Source organism: Electrona antarctica (assembly GCF_951216825.1).
Source record: "Electrona antarctica genome assembly, chromosome: 19".
In the NCBI taxonomy this organism is placed as follows: domain Eukaryota; kingdom Metazoa; phylum Chordata; class Actinopteri; order Myctophiformes; family Myctophidae; genus Electrona; species Electrona antarctica.
The window spans coordinates 40,223,339-40,243,358 of NC_136800.1; the positions used below are offsets into that span (position 1 = coordinate 40,223,339).

The following is a 20,020-nucleotide window of genomic DNA, read 5'->3' on the forward strand; positions in this document are numbered from 1 at the left end:
ATTCCCCCCCCCCCCCCCCCCCCCAAGATGTCCGAGTGCCTCTGGTTGTCATTCTGGGTGGGAAGAGCTGGGATGGGGGTGGGGGTACGGCCAGACAGGGGGGGGGGGGTGCATTTTACAAGCCCTCAAACCCGCCAAAAGCTGCTTAGACACTGGGCGTCCTAATCCTTTCTCTCACTTCTTTTACCTCTCTGTTCATACTGTATCCCTCACTTTACTGGCGGCCCTTCCATAGATTTCTCTCACTTGCACTTTTTTTTATTTAATCCTCCCCCATTTCTCTTTCTTTCAATTTTCCCTCTCTCTCTTTCCCGTGCTATAATTTCCTCCCTCTCTCTCTCTCTCTCTCTCTCTCCCTCTCTCTCTCTCTCTCTCTCTCTCTCTCTCTCTCTCTCTCTCTCTCGGTGGTCGTTTTATCGGATCAGTCTCAGGTCGTCGCCTCTGTCTCTCATGTGTCCCATCAAGGGTGGATCCACCCTTCGCGTGCACGTACACGTACACACACGTACACATACATACACATACATACACATACATACACACACGTACACAGTTGCACGCTGTATAGTGTACAAGTCGTTCAAATTATATATGGAGAGGAGAAAGAGAGAAAAGAGACAGGAAGAGAAGATGAGGGAGAGAGAGAGAGAGAGAGAGAGAGAGAGAGAGAGAGGAAGAGAAGTGAATGACAGACGCACAGAGAGCAAAAGAGACAGAGTTTAATTATCCAACATGTGCGCCTCCATGACTCTCTCTCTCTCTCTCTCTCTCTCTCTCTCTCCATATCAATTTGTCAGTGAGATCCGATGAAGCTTGTTGACATGTGTAGGACTGGAGTCGTTGGTGCTCATGCTGAGTAGTTGTGCGCGTGCGTGTGCGTGTGTGTGTGTGTGTGTGTGTGTGTGTGTGTGTGTGTGTGTGTGTGTGCCTTGGCATGCCTGTGTTTGTGTCGGATTTGCATGTCCGCGCTTCAAGCGTTTACCGCACACACATATACACACGCAACCACCATGCCTTTTATCTCTAGACCTCTCTCTGCCTCTCTCTCTCACACACACACACACACACACACACACACACACACACACACACACACACACACACACACACACACACACACACACACACACACACACACACACACACACACACACACACACACACACACACACACACACACACACACACACACACACACACACACACACACACACACACACACACACAATTGTCGCCTGCCAAGGTTTTGGGTGTGTGGGTAAATCCTCTGGCACTTGGGCTGCCAGCGTGGAGCTATGATGAATGCTGATGGCAGAGAGCATGCCCTGTCTCTGAACCAGTCACACTGCGCGCCAGTCACACTGCACACACACACACACACACACACACACACACACACACACACACACACACACACACACACACACACACAGTGTATGATGGCCAAATGGCTTCCTCCCACTGGTGAATGTTGATGCAGCCACTGGAGCTTGTTGGACGGAATGATGTGAGAACATAGCTGTGTACTGGAGTGTGGTACCAGAATGTAGCACGCATTCATTCTGCTGGTAGAAATCACAGCAAATTGCCCCAAGATGCTATATGGGTTTGTTTGTGTGCGTGTGTTGCGTGTGTGTGTGTGTGTGTGTGTGTGTGTGTGTGTGTGTGTGTGTGTGTGTGTGTAATTGTGTATGACATTTTGTATGATACCATACAAAACATTGCATGATACTGTATGTTGAACCATTAAAACTGCCATTAAGGAAAATAGGAAATACTAATAATGCAGTAGTCGTGTATCTGTTATTTTCTTGCGTACAAAATGTAATACCTCCCCACTGACAGCAGGAGATTTTGGGGCGTATTGCACCTCCCAGTTCTCACTGTGTATGAAATCCTATGAACATGAACTCACTAGCCTGATTAGATACAGTATATAAACCGTGGTTACTCACAGCGGTCGATGCGGTCCTCGGGGCTGGATGAGGTGTCGCGGTCCGACAGCAGGCCCGCCACGCCGAACAGCTTCTTCCCGGCGTCCTCCACCGCCTTCAGCGCCCCGCCGGGCGAGCCGCCCGACCCCGGGATCTGGGAGCCCCCGAAGTCGTATTCTTTGCCCTCAGCGTCCGAGTAGCGCAGGTGCGGCGACGCCTCGGCGCCGTCCATGCAGCCCTTGAGGCGCTTGGCCGGCGTGAAGGCCGACTGGTAGCTGCCCGGCAGCGCCCCGCCGCCGCCTCCGTCGCGGTCCTCGGGCGAGGCGAAGGGCCGGAAGGCCCCGACGCCGCTGTGGTTGAGCATGCTGTTGAGCGGCGAGCAGTCCAGGCCGGGCGGGGCGAACTGGTGGTGCAGGTGCAGCAGGGACGGCGGGAAGTCGCGCGAGCCGGGGAAGCCCGGCGGCACGGCGCCCTGCCGCGCGTGGTACATGGAGGCGAAGGTGTACGAGCCGCTGTTGAACGCCGGCAGGTGCACGTCCTTATCGTGCACCGACACGGGCACGCCGAAGGGCCGCGGCTGCTGGCACGCGATGGAGGCGCCGTCGCGGGACGCCTCGGCCGTGCTCGCCAGCACCATGAGGGCGGGGGACGCCAGCGGGTTGGGCATGTAGGAGCTCTCCATCTTGAAGGCCGCCCGGTGGAGATCCATGTCTGGAGAGGGAGTGGGGAGGAAGAGCGAGGTTCTATATGGGGAGGACGCGACGAGGAGGAGGGGCTGGTCCCTCCTCAATGATGCGGGGGAGGCAATGTCCAAGACCCTGGGAGTGGGTCTATGGAGAACGCTGGTAAGGACTACAGAGGTTAGGAGTTTAGGGGAAGGGTGGCTCTGTAAAGAGCCCTGGGAGAGGTGAGAGGGTTAATCAGATCAGTCGAGTTCAGATCGGACTCTTTCAGTTCGGTTCCCGCTAATGTTCGGGTTTGCCTCGCGGTTCAACTCCAGTTCTAATCAGTTCTGCTTCAGTTTTCAGGTCTGTGTTCCGTTCAGGTTCAGTTCAGTTGGGCTCCCGAGGGTAAAAAGGGCCAGAGGGACAGGTTGCTCCTTCTGGGTGATTAGCGCTGACCCCCGGTCAGTCACACAGAGTTCACTGGAGGGGGGTTCCGTGGTCCGGGCGGTCTGTGGAAGCTGAAGGGGATGGATGGTGGTCCGCGGATCCTCACAGGAGATCCTTCTTCATCTTCTGGTCAGCAAACTAAAGGGAACAAACACAAAAATACAAATATGATATTTTTGTTGGCCTCAAGGTATAGATATGTAACCAATTATTAAAGTCTATGTAAGTCTAAGTTCATAGTACATCCAGTACAGTCGCCATGGGCATACGTGCAGTACGCACTGTGCGTAGGGCAACACGCCGAGGGGGCAACACAATGCTCCAAGCCGATCAATCCTCATAATAATACTTTTCTCGGTGGCGAGCGCCCGTACGTGCGTCCTCAAGTTGGATGCCCATGTGGATCTGCCCAGCGCTGAAGCACTGAAGCAGCCCCTCAACCCCGCCCCGTCTAGCAGTGAGTTTAAGCGCTATGACCACCAACATTATATTAGGACAAATCAAAGTTGTCAAAGAATTAGCCGATCTGTATGCGAAAACTAGCGCTGCCTTTGGGGGGGGGGGGGGGGGACCGATAAAACATTGTGAATAAACTATAAAGGATCTCAATCTGAATTGGGTTGACGTCTCCAATGACTTTCCTCACTCTAATACATTATTACGGCTGAGAGAAAAGTACAAATTATTATGTTGTAATTGCAAGGAAATCATTGCCCTTAGACCAAACAACTCTCTCAACTAACTTTGCCAGTTCAAACACACGCGCGCGTGCACACACTCGCACACACACACACACATGCACGCAAATCAAATTTGTATCTTTGACTGATGGAGGTTGCTACATTGTAATGTCGTTTGTAACAATCTACTGCAATTGTGTGCTCATCATAACAAAAGTATTTGTTTTATTTTCAAACTCAAAGTTGTTCATCACTTTCAGCATGCAACAATATCACAGCACAGCATGAGCAGCACGGTCAAAACTTGTTTGCCTCTTTCCCAATCAACAACATCTGTGCTTTGTTGATACCTCATTTAAAGTTGTAGTGAAATGAAAAATACGTTTTTCACACTTTTAGACCATATCTGTGGTCATCATATGGGCATACCAAACAATGGAGGATGTCAAAAAAATTGGCAAATTCTCATTTTTGTGTTTTTATATCAAAAATCTTTTTTTTTTATTACTTCCTGAAAACCAAAACGTACTGCGTGATGACGTGTCGAGGCCCAAATGGATAAAAGCCAATACAAATGAAGCTCACCAGTTTATTTAATTCCCATGCTTCATTGTCTGGACCTCCACAGCTGGTTTTGATTAAAGAACTACTCCCGTTTTTAATCTCATTCAAGATGACATCCAGACAGTGTATTACTCATTTTAAACATAATCATCACGTTAAAATATGTATATAGGTTGTGTATAGGTTAGAAATAATCCCCTGGCTTTTCCACATGTCCTTCTGTCACTTTGTTTACAAAAGTGACAGGAAGTCACAGACGTGGAGACCCCATAGCTTGGAGGGATGCGACGCTCTCATTGGTTCAGAAACTTCAGTGTTTCAAGCTGAAACTGAGCAATAAAATGCCCACCATTTTCATTTTCACTACACCTTTAGGTACCTGACCAGCCTTGGCCTTGACCATACGTGCGTTTGCATTGCAGGTATATTTAGATAGTTGCAGCTGACTTTCTTTTTGTCTCTTTTGTGAATTCTGAATCAGTGTCCCCCCCCCCCCCTCTGTTCAGAAAGACTCTAGTTCACAATTGGACACACAGATACAAAACATCACTATGCCATCCCACACACTACATTATCTAGACTGATATAGAAATGGATCCTTTCTCACATTTTGTCACAGTGAGTCAAGAGGGTAGGAGTAGGACACAAATGCAGGACAGAGAAGCGCAGAGCCGTCTAAATGAAGGCGGTTTATTTACCAAAATAAATCCAGAAACAAGCATCACACACTAGACTAGACATTCAACAATGATCTGACAAAGAACTGAAAAAAACAGGGGGGTATATAAAGACACAGGGTTAACGGGATACAGGTGAAACTAATAGACAATCAACACAGGGATAGGCTACAAGACTAACAGGACACAGGTGGAGCAAACTAATAATCACACGTGAGGCGACAAGACAGGTAACAGTGGCTACAGAGGAAACCAGGACACTATATACTACAAAATAAAAGGATCACAACAGAAAAGTAAAAAACACTAAAACTAGAACAATTAAGGAACACATGGAAAAACACAGAACACGGCACGGATCGTGACCCATGCATTTTGTAAGAAAGTATCTTAAATTAGATTGACAAAAATGTAGTGAAAATATAATGTAAATGGTCTTTGGGAGGGGGGGGGGGGGGGGGGGGGGGGGCGTGTCACAACGGAACCATTAGAGGTCGGACTTCAACTCAGAGTCATTTTGGGGGCAGAGAGAGAGCGAGAGAGTAGAGAGAGAGAGAGCGAGAGAGTAGAGAGAGAGAGAGAGAGAGAGAGAGAGAGAGAGAGAGAGAGAGAGATCCGAAGTTGACATTGTTGTCCGGCCTCCAAATCCGCAACCTCTGGGGAGTAAAATGTCCTCCAGTTGACTCAGCTGTGTTCGAGATCCAAATCCCTGCTTTCTGACAAAAACCCAAAACTATTTCAAACCCCGAAACCCCCTCTGCCTCCCCCCCTCCCCCCAACCCCCTATCCTCTCCAGCTCAGCCACAATAAAACTTTCCGTCCCAGCAGTACACGGCTCTCTCTCTCTCTCTCTCTCTCTCTCTCTCCGTTCCCCCCATCTCCTCGTCTCATCTCTCTCCAAATGTCTCCTTCTCCTGCTTCTGATGTCTCCGTCCAATATCTCCTCCTCCTCCTCCTCCTGGTTCTCATCTCTCTCTGTCATCTAGCCATCTCCTCCTCTCATCTCTCTATCGCTCTATCTCTCCACCTCCTCCTCCTCATCCGTCCATCTCAGGATCTTTCGTCTAAGCGGCTTATTGCTGCCATCTCCCAGGATGCTATTGGACCAGAACCACCCATCTCAGATAAGTGCGCAAGCACGCACACACGCACACACGCACGCACACCCGTACACGCACGCACGCACGCACGCACGCACGCACGCACGCACGCACGCACGCACGCACGCACTCACACACACACACACAAATCTGATAAGAGGCTATGCAGGCTCAGTGCTCAACACGGTGCTCACAGAGGTGAACAGAATCTGCAACCCTACAGCCTCCTCTCCTCTCTCTCTCTCTCTCCATCTATCATTCTCTCTCACTCTGATATCCTCCTCCTTCCATCTATCTGTCCATCCATTTTGTCTGCGTCTGCAACTTCCTCTAGCCCAAGGTTTCTGGTGGGCCACAGGCAGGGACCCATTTTCATGGGGAGTAAATATCCCTTTATTTAGTTTCCTACATTATCTTTTTGAGTGGTGTAAACCACTCCTACAACTGGCTTTGTTTGTGCAGAAAAAATGAGCATGGTTGCTATGTTCACCCTGTTCACCCGGGTGTGATTTCATTACGTCAGACATGATTTCATTACGTCAGACAGGCTATATTACACCACTCAGTTCACACGGGTGTGATTTTTAATCCCAAAGAATTGGCGCTTGGACCACACTAAAAAAACATTCAAACATTTTTCAAAATAATTAATTAGAGGGGGAAAACACCGAAGCATATCTACAAGCTGACAACATGTCGCAGCCAGCTTGTAGATTGGCTATTTTCACTAGTGTGGGTCCTGGGGAGACATCAAATTTGTCGTTTGGGTCTCGAGCTACAAGGTTTGGCAACCATTGCACTAAAGCCACCCCAATCAAATCCTACTTTTTGTCATGATTCTTTCCTTTCACTTTGCTCTACCTGTCACTGCCTGCATCTAACCCCCTGTGTGTGTGTGTGTGTGTGTGTGTGTGTGTGTGTGTGTGTGTGTGTGTGTGTGTCTCTCTCTCTCTATCTCTCTCTGTGTGTGTCCCTGGTGGGCTTCAGATGAGGTGATATCATATCAGTGCTCTCCATCTGCCGTCCACGAGCCACAGGAAATCTGACTGAGTGAATAAATTAGCCGTACTTGACCCCGCGACCCTCCCCGCAGCAGCCGTGGCAACAGACTAGAACCTTCCCTCCCGGGGGGATTAGATCGGAGCGCGTGATTGGCCCTTCAGAGGCACGCCGGGGCGAGCGAGCAAGCGAGCCGGCGGGGCGATGAAACGGCAAAATAACGTTTCAGAGATTTTTATCCCCTAAAGGGCAATTTGAAGGTGGCTGGTTTGCTAAGTGGGCGCTGTTAAGGTTTAGAGTAGGTAAAGAGCAGAGTACATGTCTGTGTACGTAGGGATTTGGGGGAGTATAGGGGAAAAAAACAAATGACATCTGCGCGTCAACACAGATTACAGTGCCTCTATTCTGAATCAGACCACATGGCTCTCTGCAAGGCTGGTGAATCGCTGCAAGTGCATCCCAAGTAAGTTATGCCGTCGCGAGTCAAATCTACAGGCTCACAACACGTCATGATGTGACACTTGTAGATCTTGCCCCAGCCCTCCTTATCCCTAAACTTATTTGCCATTTTTTTACTATTTTACTATTTTCAAAATAGTAAAAAATGGCAAATACGTTTAGGGATACGGGGTAAGGGGTCAAAGTCGTACGATTAGTCACAGACGTTACCGCAGTGAAATTTGTTCTCCGCATTTGACACATCTCTTGGAACGGTGAGCCGCAGCGTGCGCCGCGCTCGGGAATCATTAGTTGATTTGACCCCCAATCCAACCCATTGATGCGGAGTGCCAAGCAGGGAGGCATTGGGTCCCATTTTTACAGTCTTTGGTATGACCCGGCCAGGGATCGAACCCCGACCTCCCAGTTTCAGGGCGGACACTCTAACCACAAGGCCACTGTCTGGTGATGGTGGCCATACTGTAGATATAGGCCATAGGATCTTTTCAACATTAATCAGGAGAGTCTGCAGAAGCCATGTAGACACAACAGCAGCGGGCTTATGTGCAACGGAAAATCACATTAGAGAAAATGTTACATTCCTATAATGATTGTATATTGTTGTAGAAACTCGGCACTGATGCTACAGCGTCTGTCGCTAAATTTGAAATCGGTTTTACTTGCAAAGGTCAAGCGCAGTAAGACGTGTGCGCGCGCACGCACACGCACACGCACGCACACACACACACACACACACACACACACACACACACACACACACACACACACACACACACACACACACACAAACAAACAGATACACACAAACTGATACACACACAAACAGATACACACACACACGCGCGCGCACAAACACAGGCAGAGACACACTCACACAACAAACAGTCACAAACACACACAGTATCAAGTAGCTGCCCTGGCCCTCTGCAGACGGGCTTCAAAGCCCCGTTGAATATCAGCCAACATCAAAGGAGAAACTCCCTGGGAAATGAAAGGAGAAAATCTTTTATAGCTATCAGCTGTCCACAACACTCATTCAAATCAATTTCAAAACCTGATCTCGGCTTTTGGCACGCTCCCGTGCTCTCACGTACGTACGAACACTCACTCACACACACACTCACTCACACGCACACACACACACGCACACACGCACACACGCACGCAAAACTGCCAAGAGTAAGAAGAGAGGGGAGACCACGAGGCAGAGAGAGGAGTAGGCGAGAGAAGGAGAAAGTGTGTGTGAGAGAGAGAGAGAGAGAGAGAGAGAGAGAGAGAGAGAGAGAGAGAGAGAGAGAGAGAGAATGAGAGAGGGATGTGAGATGTTTTACATTACCACAAATGTACAGTAGACGTGCGTAGAGTGTGGAGAATAGCTTGCACTAACATGCCTCTGGTCTGGCCCCATGCCATAGAATCACATTACACCATGCTTCACACTGCAAGACTGTTTCATTCAACTCTGAGGGTGTGAAACACCCTGTTATTTCTGTATACCACCCTCCATCCCGCCAAAACCACTGTGGAAATTGTAAACCTTGTACCTCCCTATTTCAACTTTGTATGTGTTTTTTGTTGATTGAGGCCCTACTTCATCATACAAGAGTGTCACACAAAAGTAATGAAAATGGAAGATCTTGCAAGCTCACAATGCATCACTATTTAATGATTGGTTTTTAAATATTAATAAAAACGGAACGGTTTGGGACATACAATGTTCCCAGCCAAAAGCAACTAAATCTAAATGTATCCATAACAAACGCCCTCCCGCCCTCCCTCATCTCGCCCTTATGCCTTATCGGAAAAACCTCTTATCTCCATATTGCAATCGTCTGCATAAATGAATGCCCTACTACTTGATCATACTACAGCGTCACACAAAAGTATAGCAGATCCACAAGCTTGAAACACGGCGCATATTGATTGTCTATTGCTCTCTCACTTTCGCCCTCCCTCACTCTCTCTGTCTTTCTCTTCTTCCTTCTTCTGCCCCTCCATCACTTGGTGGTGTGGTGTCCTATAGTCCTCTCTTTGGGCCGGTGTATCGGATCACTCTTCTCTCCTGCGTAACCTCCAAACTGTGAGTGAGTGAGTTCCGAGGTGTTGATAGCGAGCTAATACACTGATGAGTACCCGGATATTTCAATTTTATTAGCATTACCCCGTAGCCGCCCCGACTGGCGGCGTCAAGCAGCCAATCCAATAAGAGGACACGAGATATTCCCTCACGGACATGAGCGCGGGCAAGGTCCAAACCAACGCCACGAGCCCTGCCTGTCGCACAGATGTGCTAATCATTTTTCTATTTTATACCGAAGGGAATGCGAGGAAGGAAGAGGAGGGAAGAGGAGAGGAGAGGAGAGGAGAGGAGAGGAGAGGAGAGGAGAGGAGAGGAGAGGAGAGGAGAGGAGAGGAGAGGAGAGGAGAGGAGAGGAGGGTGTGATATCAGGGCAAGGGGAACAAATCTCATCTCCCTTGGCGATTGACACATGCTGTCCTCCTTGTGGCCTGGTGGTCTCGCGCACGCTGGCACGCACGAGCGCTCTCTCTCTTACACACACACACGCGCACACGCACACACCTTGCACACAGAGTGTGTGAGGAATCGGGCATCAGAAACGTGACACTGGAGAGCATGCTGTCTGTTACCACATTTCACTTTACGCCTCTCATCCTTTTCACGTTCGGTTCCCGTTCTTCCTGTGGTCATATTTTACAGTAAAGCAAAAATATATATAACATATCACCGGTAAATTATCAATAAAAATGCCTTTTTTTTCTCTCCCAGTATATCTTCCCAATCTGTTACACAAAGGTCACAATTTCAAATGACATGTTTTTTCTTCACATTACCGATAACACAGCACGACTGCCTCCGGTGTACATGTTCATAATGTCAGTCAATGCCACTTACGGCCCCAATTGCAGCAAAAAAAAGAAAAGAAAAAAAAACTCTCCCGTCATTATGTGACAGTGTGTATGAATTTTATAATAGGATATGTCTAGGGGGAACATCCACCACGTTGACATAATTTGATTACAGTGTGTGCCAGAATGATACAGCTGTCGCGGTGATATTAAACACAAACAGCAGATGAGGGCCTTTCCACGTCAAATCGCCTCTTTTGGCGACAATGTTATGCCACTCGGCAAAATTGCGGTGTCAACAACAATGTGTTTTAACATCACTCTGCTCTGCGGATTCACTCAGGTAACATGAGCTGCAAGAAGACATGCAGGTACACAGTGGTGCAATGGAGGGCCACATGCAGGTACACATGCAGGTGCAATGGAACTTGAGTAAGGTTACTTGTACTTGAGCATTTACTCAATTTACTTAAGTACAATTTTGAGTTATTTTATTTATTTTACTTTACTGGAGTTTTTCCAATTTTCAATACTTTTAATCCTACTCCATTACAACTCAGAGGCAAATATATTACTTTAACTCCATTGCAATTGTTTAAAAACTTCAGTTACTAGTATACTTAGTAGATTTGATTGTTATTACCAAACATCCATTACCCACCACCACTTCAGCCCTATTTTGTCCATTTCAAAATAGCCGATCGATCTACAAGCTCACAATGTGTCGCGATGAGACGCATCATGTCACGATGCGATGCATTGTGATATTGTAGATCTGCTATTTTCAAACGATGTTTATACATTGTATGCATTTGAAACATTCTGCATAAGGATTATTTTCTACTTTTGGCACTTTAAGTTCATTTGAATGCCAATACTTTGTGTACTTTTACTCAGGTAGGCTACATGTTTAATTACGAACTTTTACAGTGTTTCTACATTGCAGTAATAATATACATAATTAACATTTAATATATATTGCATTTTACATTTGAAAAAAATCTCAAAGTGCAAATAAGGGTTAATGTCATTGTTTTATGTTGTTTTGAGTTATTTACAGTGCATAGAATATAGATTTAAACTTTTTTTGGAACCTTTTGGAACCAAACTAAATATGATTTTGGATCAGCTTTTTTCAACATCGCCCGACAGCAGTTATTGGAATAGCATGTATACCATGAAAAATACGTATACTCAAATTACAGTTCACGACTTGGCTTTTATTTACGCAAGTCGTCTGTCTGTAAGAGGCTCTGTGGATGTGTGTTTCCGTCTGCCCAGGTTGTCTGTGTGATTGTCATGGGGCTAATCTTGACAAACCACTGGACCGATCAGCGACACACTGCTAGTAGGACAAAGTAGGCCATGGCAATTATTTTTTTGTGTTTTGTTTTCACATAAAGTTTTGTATTTTGGTTAATATTTAAATTCAATTTAAGTCAAATGGGCTCGGACCACATGCACTGAAACATTGCCTAGATTTGAAGTCATATACATCATAGATACATCATAGACTGGCATCACAAGTTGCGAGCCGCGTTGTGAGCTTACAGATCTGATATTGCTGCTGAATGGGACCGTGAGGGGCGCTATGGGTTCTCGTGGGTTTTTAACGTATCAGCACAGAAAAGGGGACAGACGGGAATTGTGACAAAGACAGTATTGGTCTGTCAAAGCCCCCTCTCTTGTGTTGATTGGGTCTGAATAAATATTTCTTGCATGGGAGCGCTGAATGTGCAACCAATGCTTTAGCTGTTTCAACACGGAGAGGCAAGCTGTCAAATGCACTGTTCAATTTCTCAAACAGAGTTTTCCAGTGTGTCTGCAGAGTTTTGGAGAGGAACGGGGGGTGGAATCCAATTTTTGCTATATAATGTTGACTTGTCGACTGTGACTGCGTGTGCGTGCACGGGTGCGTGCGTGCTGGGACTGTCAGTGAGCAAAATAACTGATTCTCGTTTTGAAGTACAATGGATAAGCAAAAAGAAAATCAAGTGGATGTACAAGCAAAGTGTGTACATCCACACACACACACACACACACACACACACACACACACACACACACACACACACACACACACACACACACACACACACACACACACACACACACACACACACACACACACACACAGTAGAGTCTAACAAACACTGTGATATTTAAAACAAATTCAAATAACAGCAGATGCATATATACGTGCTAATGTATTCTGACCCAATGCTACTAAACCACAAATGTACAACCCCCAATAGCTACAAACTATTGCATCATTTCATAGAAAGCACCTCACCACCACACCACCCTAATCTCTCATTAATCTCTCTACATGACAGTGTGTACTTTTTTGAGAATGTAAGATTTGACAATCAGTCAACATCAGTGTCCCTTAGAGCCAAAATGTTTATACCGGTATTTATGTAATTAGACTGTAAAGTCTGCAGTGTTCCGTTGTCCGTTTGTAACCCTGAAAGTGTACAAATGCACCCTAACAGCCACGTCCATTTGGTTCCATTTGTACATTCTCTGAATTAAATGAACACTCAGGATTTGACAGTGTTCAGGGATAAACCATAGAAGAAACATCAGGAATGCTTCAGCTTATAGTATATTATGTGTTCAATATAACAGATATGACAGCAAGATGTCTACTGCCATTTGACATTTACACCAAAGAAATAACCCCCCACAATGGTTTAACATTACTTTGGGCTATAGTTTATACCCAATGATATCGTATATTTAAAAAGGATCAGTTCCTCGCGGGAGTCGCGGCAGATTACAAATGGATTAAGAACACATTGCTATTGAAAAAAAGGCTGCCATCAAATGTCAAATATTTGCCGTTATGACACCCAGACAGAGAGAGAGTTGACTGTCTGGTTAAGCCGTAAGGTTGGAATGTAGAGGGAGACGGAGATTTGTGTGCGCGTGTGTGTGTGTGCGTGCCTGTGTGCGTGTGTGTGCTAGAAGGTCTGAAGCAACAGTCAATACTATTGGAAACTCCTCATTCACATCGAGCTACAGAGGCCTCGCAAATATCCTTGTGGATAAGAATCATACACATTATGTCTCTCTTCTTTCACATCGTCTCTGTCGGGTGGAAACCTCATATGTCCAAAACTGTTACTTTTCAGGATTCACATCAAAAAGCTAAAGTAGCAGATGTATAGGCTAAGCTTAAAAGCTTATTTTGTGTGACAGAGATAACAGGTTTCTGCCCGACAGCAACGATATATCGTTTCTTCTCTCTGTAGTACCAGTTTTGAAAGCTCTTCTCTCATTCAGCTCTCACCCTCTCTCTCTCTCTCTCTCTCTCTCTCTCTCTCTCTCTCCCTCTCTCTCTCCACCGTATCTATGCTGATGTGAAATCTCTAACCAAGTTATTCAATAAAGTGGAGACAGACACAGGTGCCGTTGCTTGGCAGTAACATGCATCAACGGCAAAACATGTGAATGTAAGATTTAATATATCGACACACGCGTGCACGCACGCACATAAGCACGAACGCATGCACACACATGCACACACACGCCACACTAACAGACGAGACGTATTTTCTAGAAAGAATAGGACTCTTGCGAGCACTTGGAAAGCATGGCAGCCTCATGGTGCTTCCAGCTCAACCCTCTCTGCAGTCTTTCTGTGCCGTATACCGTGTCTCACAGAGTGTAACCAACCCAAAGTGACATTCATCCAGTAGCAGCAAACAGAAAAGAAGGATTTACTTTTCAAATAAGCCTTTGTCAACTCAGAGAGAGTGTGTGAGAGAGAGGGAGGGACAAGAGAGAGGGGGGAGAGAGAGAGAGACACACACAGAGAGAGAGTAGAGAGAGAGAGAGAGAGAGAGAGAGAGAGAGAGAGAGAAGGTCACTAGAATCATTGAGTTATGCATGGAAGTTAGGCCTGACCTGTGCTGAGGATTTCAATTCATGACAGGACCAGTGTGTCTATTTGGTCAATTATCTACGGACATTTTTTTTCTTCATGTCTTTTGGCTGTTCTTGCATGTAATTATAAAAAAGCAACAAATGAGTGTGGTTTAACTAAACTTACTAAAGTGTTTGTGTTTTGGTGGACTTGAATTCATGGGTCTTGCAAAGTACAGCAAGTGCAACTCAAATAGGAATATGAATTGAATTAAATTTTTGAAGCCACGTTCAAACACATTGTCCAAAGGGTAAGTATTGCCACAGTGAGCTATGGTTAGTAATTTCTCGCTAGTGACATTTACATAATATGGTAAAACTTGCATGGAGGCCAATAAAGACCTTTAAGCTGGCAGTCAGTATTTGTCCTGTAATCCATTTCACTCTCGATGACTCAACTGCAAAAAAGACTTTCTCTAGCCCAGTGCTCTAATACCATATTATTTTTTACCGTTTTATAAATAATTTTGGCCAGGTCATCTGGCTAAGACCGAATTATTGGTGTTAAATGTGATGTGACATTTTTCTCCCTCGATGACCCTGAAGGCCTTTCACTAATACAAGCACGTACAGTAACTGTTATCACACACTGAACACAGAGGAGAGGAACTAAGGAGCATAGATTTATAGAATTATACTGCAATGTTGCCAATGACCAACCAAGGGCTGCCTGTGTGTGCCTGTGCGTGCCGTGCCGTGCATGTGTCTGTGCCCACGCGTGCCTGCGTGTGTGCGTGCGTCTATGCGTGTGTGCGTCTATGCGTGTGTGCGTGCACGTGGGGGGGGGGGGGGGGCACAGACAGACAGACAGACAGACAGACAGACAGACAGACAGACAGACAGACAGACAGACAGACAGACAGACAGACAGACAGACAGACAGACAGACAGACAGACAGACAGACAGACAGACAGACAGACAGACAGACAGACAGACAGACAGACAGACAGACAGTAATGTGTAATGTGACCACTGGATGCATTATATATAGTTGGAACTTCAAAAACCACACAGCAATATATCTGGAATGTAGAAATGGACGACACGTATTGTCCTTTGTTAATATGCATGCATGATATCTGTTCATTCAACAATGAAATCAGACATTATACTCCATCTCAATAAGCCTCCTCTCTCTCAACTCTTCTCCACACACACTATCTCTCCTCTCTCTCTTTCTCTCTAGTCCAACGCCTTGCTGACTGACTGCATAGAGGAAAAAATGATAAGTAGGCTACACAAATACTGCCTGTCTGCAATCGATAGACGCAAATGCACTGACAATGCCGTCTGGAGTGGCGCGTGTACCGTGTGTGTGTGTGTGTGTGTGTGTGTGTGTGTGTGTGTGTGTGTGTGTGTGTGTGTGTGTGTGTGTGTGTGTGTGTGTGTGTGTGTGTGTGTGTGGGTGGGTGGGGGTGATATTAGCTTATTTCCCAAGCTGGGAAATTCTGATCCGGCACATAGTGTAATTGACGAATGAGGGAAACCTGAGAGAGATATGGGTGGTGGAGGGAGGGAGGGAGGGAGGGAGGGAGAGACAGGGAAGGTTGGAGGAGAGAAACAGATACAGATAGACATGGCGGGGGGGGGGGGGACGATAGAGAGAGAGTGAGACACATGAGAGAGAGAGTAATATTGAGAACCGAAAGTATCTGACATTTGACACAACCCCTCTTCCCATTAGGCTAATTCTATGACTTTCTCCTGTTGCCAATATCTGCCTCTAAGTCATATTTCCTATAAAGGCATTATGGCTGCCTGCCTCCTCCAATACAATCAAACCATTAAACACATTGCAACATTCCCCACCATGCAATGATTTCTCACTATCGAACTATATCGTCGGACAAGACCTACTCCACTTTCCTGTCATCAATAAAATTCATCATTTCCGGCTGAGTGTAAACGAATTCAGAGGGGCAGAGATAAACTGCAGTTTTCTAAAGCAGCCAGAGCTATTCCTGTCCTTTATTATGCGTTATAATAACAGCATAAATAGACATCTGTTTAATTCACTATGGGTTTTGAAATGCACGTCAAGCCTGCACAAAATCCAAAGTAATACCACAAACATTCAAGTATAGTTTTTTTTTCAGCTGTACAATTTATGGCAAGATAATAACATGCTTTTTAATTTATATCCTTCATGGAGTCAGTGTGTTTTTGTTTCCTTAAAAATGGGTAGATGGTCTCATGCAATCTGGTCATAAATCGAAATGTCCTTTTATTGTTCTTCAAACTGATGAAAATGCAGCTTAACTGCAGGGCCTTTGGTCTCCATTTAAAAAAAGGCATACAGCTAACAGTAATATGAAACAAATTTTGAAACTTCAATAATAAGCACTTGCACTTGCCACAACAAAGACTCGGAAATGACAGCATGTGATGACGAAGATGAAAGAAAGAAAGAAAGAAAGATAAAAGAAAGCATTGGAACAAATCAATCAGAGGAGAATTGCATGACGCAGGTGGTGGACAGGGTGCAATTTGCAGAAAGGGGAAGGAATGTTTCGTTTGACAACGAGGCTTTCAGAAGACAACCTACAATATTCCTTAAAATGATTCCTTCAGGTTTTTGTTTTGTTTTGTTTTGTTTTAATCATTGTAATTATTAAAAAAAACGTTTTTGTTGTTGTTGATTCATGACGCAGAAAAAGGTGCGCTCGAGACGCTGTTTGTCTCCCGGGCGGGCGGGCGGTCTATAGCTCGCTGCTCAAACACTTGTTATTTACGTGTTTGTTTCAATTACACATCATGCAGCTGCATGACAAATTAACGCTCATATGTAGTGTTTATTAGCGCATCAAAAATACCCCCCATGGCGGGGTGGAGAAGGGAGGAGGAATTCTTTTTCACAAAAAAAGCAGATCTACAAGCTCATAGCGCGGCACTTGTAGATCTGCTATTTTTCAATTGCTAAGCGAATGAGAACGGAAGGAAGGAGTATAGGCCTGCCTTTTGGAGGAGGTGGGTGCACGCGCATGGCAGTTGTTCCGCTTTTAATAAAGAATGAGGAATTAGTGCATATTGATAGAACTTAATAGACCAAGGGGTCATCAAACTAGTCGCGACTGAGCGATCCGTGCTTAATTTACTATCAGTGTGTCATCTTATGGGAGGAGGGAGACGAGAGGGGGGGGGGGGGGGGTGCAGCCCTCCTCTAGTCAAGTCCACTTGTTTAATGCGCATTTCATGACGCACTAATATTCCTAATTGATCAATTATCAACTGTGTGATATCTAAGTTATTTGTGTCCTTTGGATTTTATTTTTTGCGTCCCTGATTTTCTTTTCCTCATAATTTATAGCGCGATTAAATTGGAATTCAGTGAAGGGGGAAAGTAGAGAGGATACATGCACTTTCACAGACACACCCTAATTGTTTAGCGATAATGCCTTCTGTCGCGTTTCGGTTTTTATGATTCAATTCCTTCCCTTTTTAAACTCGTGATTTTTCCATTCCTCCTCTTCTTTCTTTTTTTGTGAGTTGTATTTCGAACACAGTGCACGCTTTAAATCCAGATTAGAATAAACGTCTCCCCCCGCGCCGCTGCTGCCTAGCTGCCACAGTGCCATGCATCGATTCGGGGAGCGGGTGTGAAATCGACATTAATTTTAGTTCACTTCTCACTTCGCGAGAGAGAGGGGATCAATGCCGCGCAATAACAGCTGACACGAGCCGCTGAAATGGAGAGAGAGAGAGGGAGAGAGACATCCACACAGCCAGAGAGACGGGGGGAGAGAGAGAGAGAGAGTGCGCGCGCGCGTGGGGGGAAGAGAAGAAGGGACAAAAATCGAAACGCTGACAAATAAATCATCTGTTACTTTTCCTCCAAGCTCGACTTTTCTCTTTTTCGCTCGGAATCTGGTCGCGAGAGAGAGAGAGAGAGAGAGAGAGAGAGAGAGAGAGAGAGAGAGAGAGAGAGAGAGAGAGACAGCTGCAGACAGCGAGCAGACGGACTCTGCTATAGTCCTCTGGGACGGAGAGTAAAAAAGCATGAGTAAAAAGGGAAAAAAAGCAACATGGGATCTAAAGACATGATGGGGGAGAAAGTAGACGACCCGGGGTAGGCCTAAGAAAAATAATTAGGCTCTATATGTGTGAAGTTAATAATGGTAATAATAACATAATAAGTGCACGAGCTTAATATGAAAGCAATTAAGTATACATTTTGTTGGGGAAATAATAATATGTAATTTGTGGCCTCTCAAACTTATACGTCGTTATCAACGCATGATGTAACATTAATTTGTTAGTGTTTTACGAGCGGACATCAGCAGCGCCGCTCCACCTGCTGTGAGTGACTGCTCCATTTCACTCTAATCCATAACATCCCAAACCCTAAACCAACACATCCTGCAAGACTTTATTATTTAGATTATAGAATAAATAGATGGATGAATTAAGCAATCCCTCGTTCGCGGAATATTCATTAAAAGTAAAACACACACAAACAATACAAAGGCCTATAATAAAATAAGGGCAGGATGGTGAGTCAGTTAATCCAAACGAATATGAAGTGGGATCAAAAACAGGGGCTAAAGGTCATCGAGATATGCTGCGATAATTAATTGTTTTAAAAAAAGACATTTGTGGGCGATATTTTATAACGTGACACATTATCAGGTTTAAAATGGGTTAAATGTGGCGAAACATAATATAGGCCTATACGGTATTTGTAAATCTACCGTAAATCTTGTCCAATATTAGACAAATAGGCTAAATTAAGAAAATGTGAATAAATGTTTCAATAATACTAAAAAAAAGTATCATCCAAATTCCACAATCACCCAAAATTACTTAATTTTAAATTCCTTAATTGTCTTATAGGATTGTGCATGTGGGAATAAATATGCCATATATCACCATGCGCATACATGACAAATTAAAACAAACCAACGGCCTGTGTAGAAATGATTAAAATACATCTTTATCTATCAATCTGTCAGAAAAAGATATATAATAATATTTTCAAATCTACATAATTATGACCAAAAAATCGATCTAGTTATATGTTATATCAGAAGTGAGCTCCATGGTCTCGCAACCGGCTCCGTTTCACACAACAGAGGAGCAGCATAATTCTGTCTAATTATACAGAGAGACACAAAAAATAAACTTTTACCAACACAACTGACAGCTCCTATATAAGCATAAGACAAAGCTACTGTAAAGAATTCTCCAATTTACACAATTATCTCTAATTGATCCTAACTTATTAACCCCGGTTTAAAAAGGTGATTATCTCCCGACGCGTTCGGTTGAAAAATGAGTTGATCGTTAAGAGGAGAGGATGGCGGCTGATCTGAGGATCAATATAGGATCCATTTTGGGTATTTATCACCGAGTTAACCTCGGCGACGCGACGCGAGCGGCATTCAGACACATGATGCTTAAACCAGCGCTTCTCGACAAGTTGTTGAAGGGGATTTCTCTTGGTCTTTTTTCTTTGGAAAGTGGAAATCTTTTTTGGACGGAATATTCATTATTCAATGTAGTATAAAATCATGACTCGACTCTCATTTGAATTAACCGAGACGACGCTTTATACAAATGATCTGCGGGCGTTCATTGGATTTATGAGCGCTGGGAGAATTAAAGTCATCCTCGGAATGATTCCTCATTATCAGTCTTCCCTGCGTGTAATTAGCCCTCGGCTTCATTTGTTAATGTCACTTGTGTGACGGCGTGTCGCT

At 45.0% G+C, this 20,020-nt stretch overlaps 1 protein-coding gene across 1 annotated transcript in view; it reads right to left on the reverse strand.

Annotated features, from left to right (window-relative positions):
- Positions 1-5,022, reverse strand: part of rnf220a (ring finger protein 220a) — a 71,165-nt gene extending 66,143 nt beyond the window's left edge. The window contains exons 1-2 of the mRNA XM_079529348.1: positions 4,898-5,022; positions 1,952-3,184 (exon numbers count right to left, since the gene is read on the reverse strand). Of these exons, the coding sequence (XP_079385474.1) occupies positions 1,952-2,643 (692 nt within the window). The 5' untranslated portion in view covers positions 2,644-3,184; positions 4,898-5,022. The remainder of the gene's footprint in view (positions 1-1,951; positions 3,185-4,897) is intronic.
- Between the last annotated feature and the right edge of the window lie 14,998 nt (positions 5,023-20,020).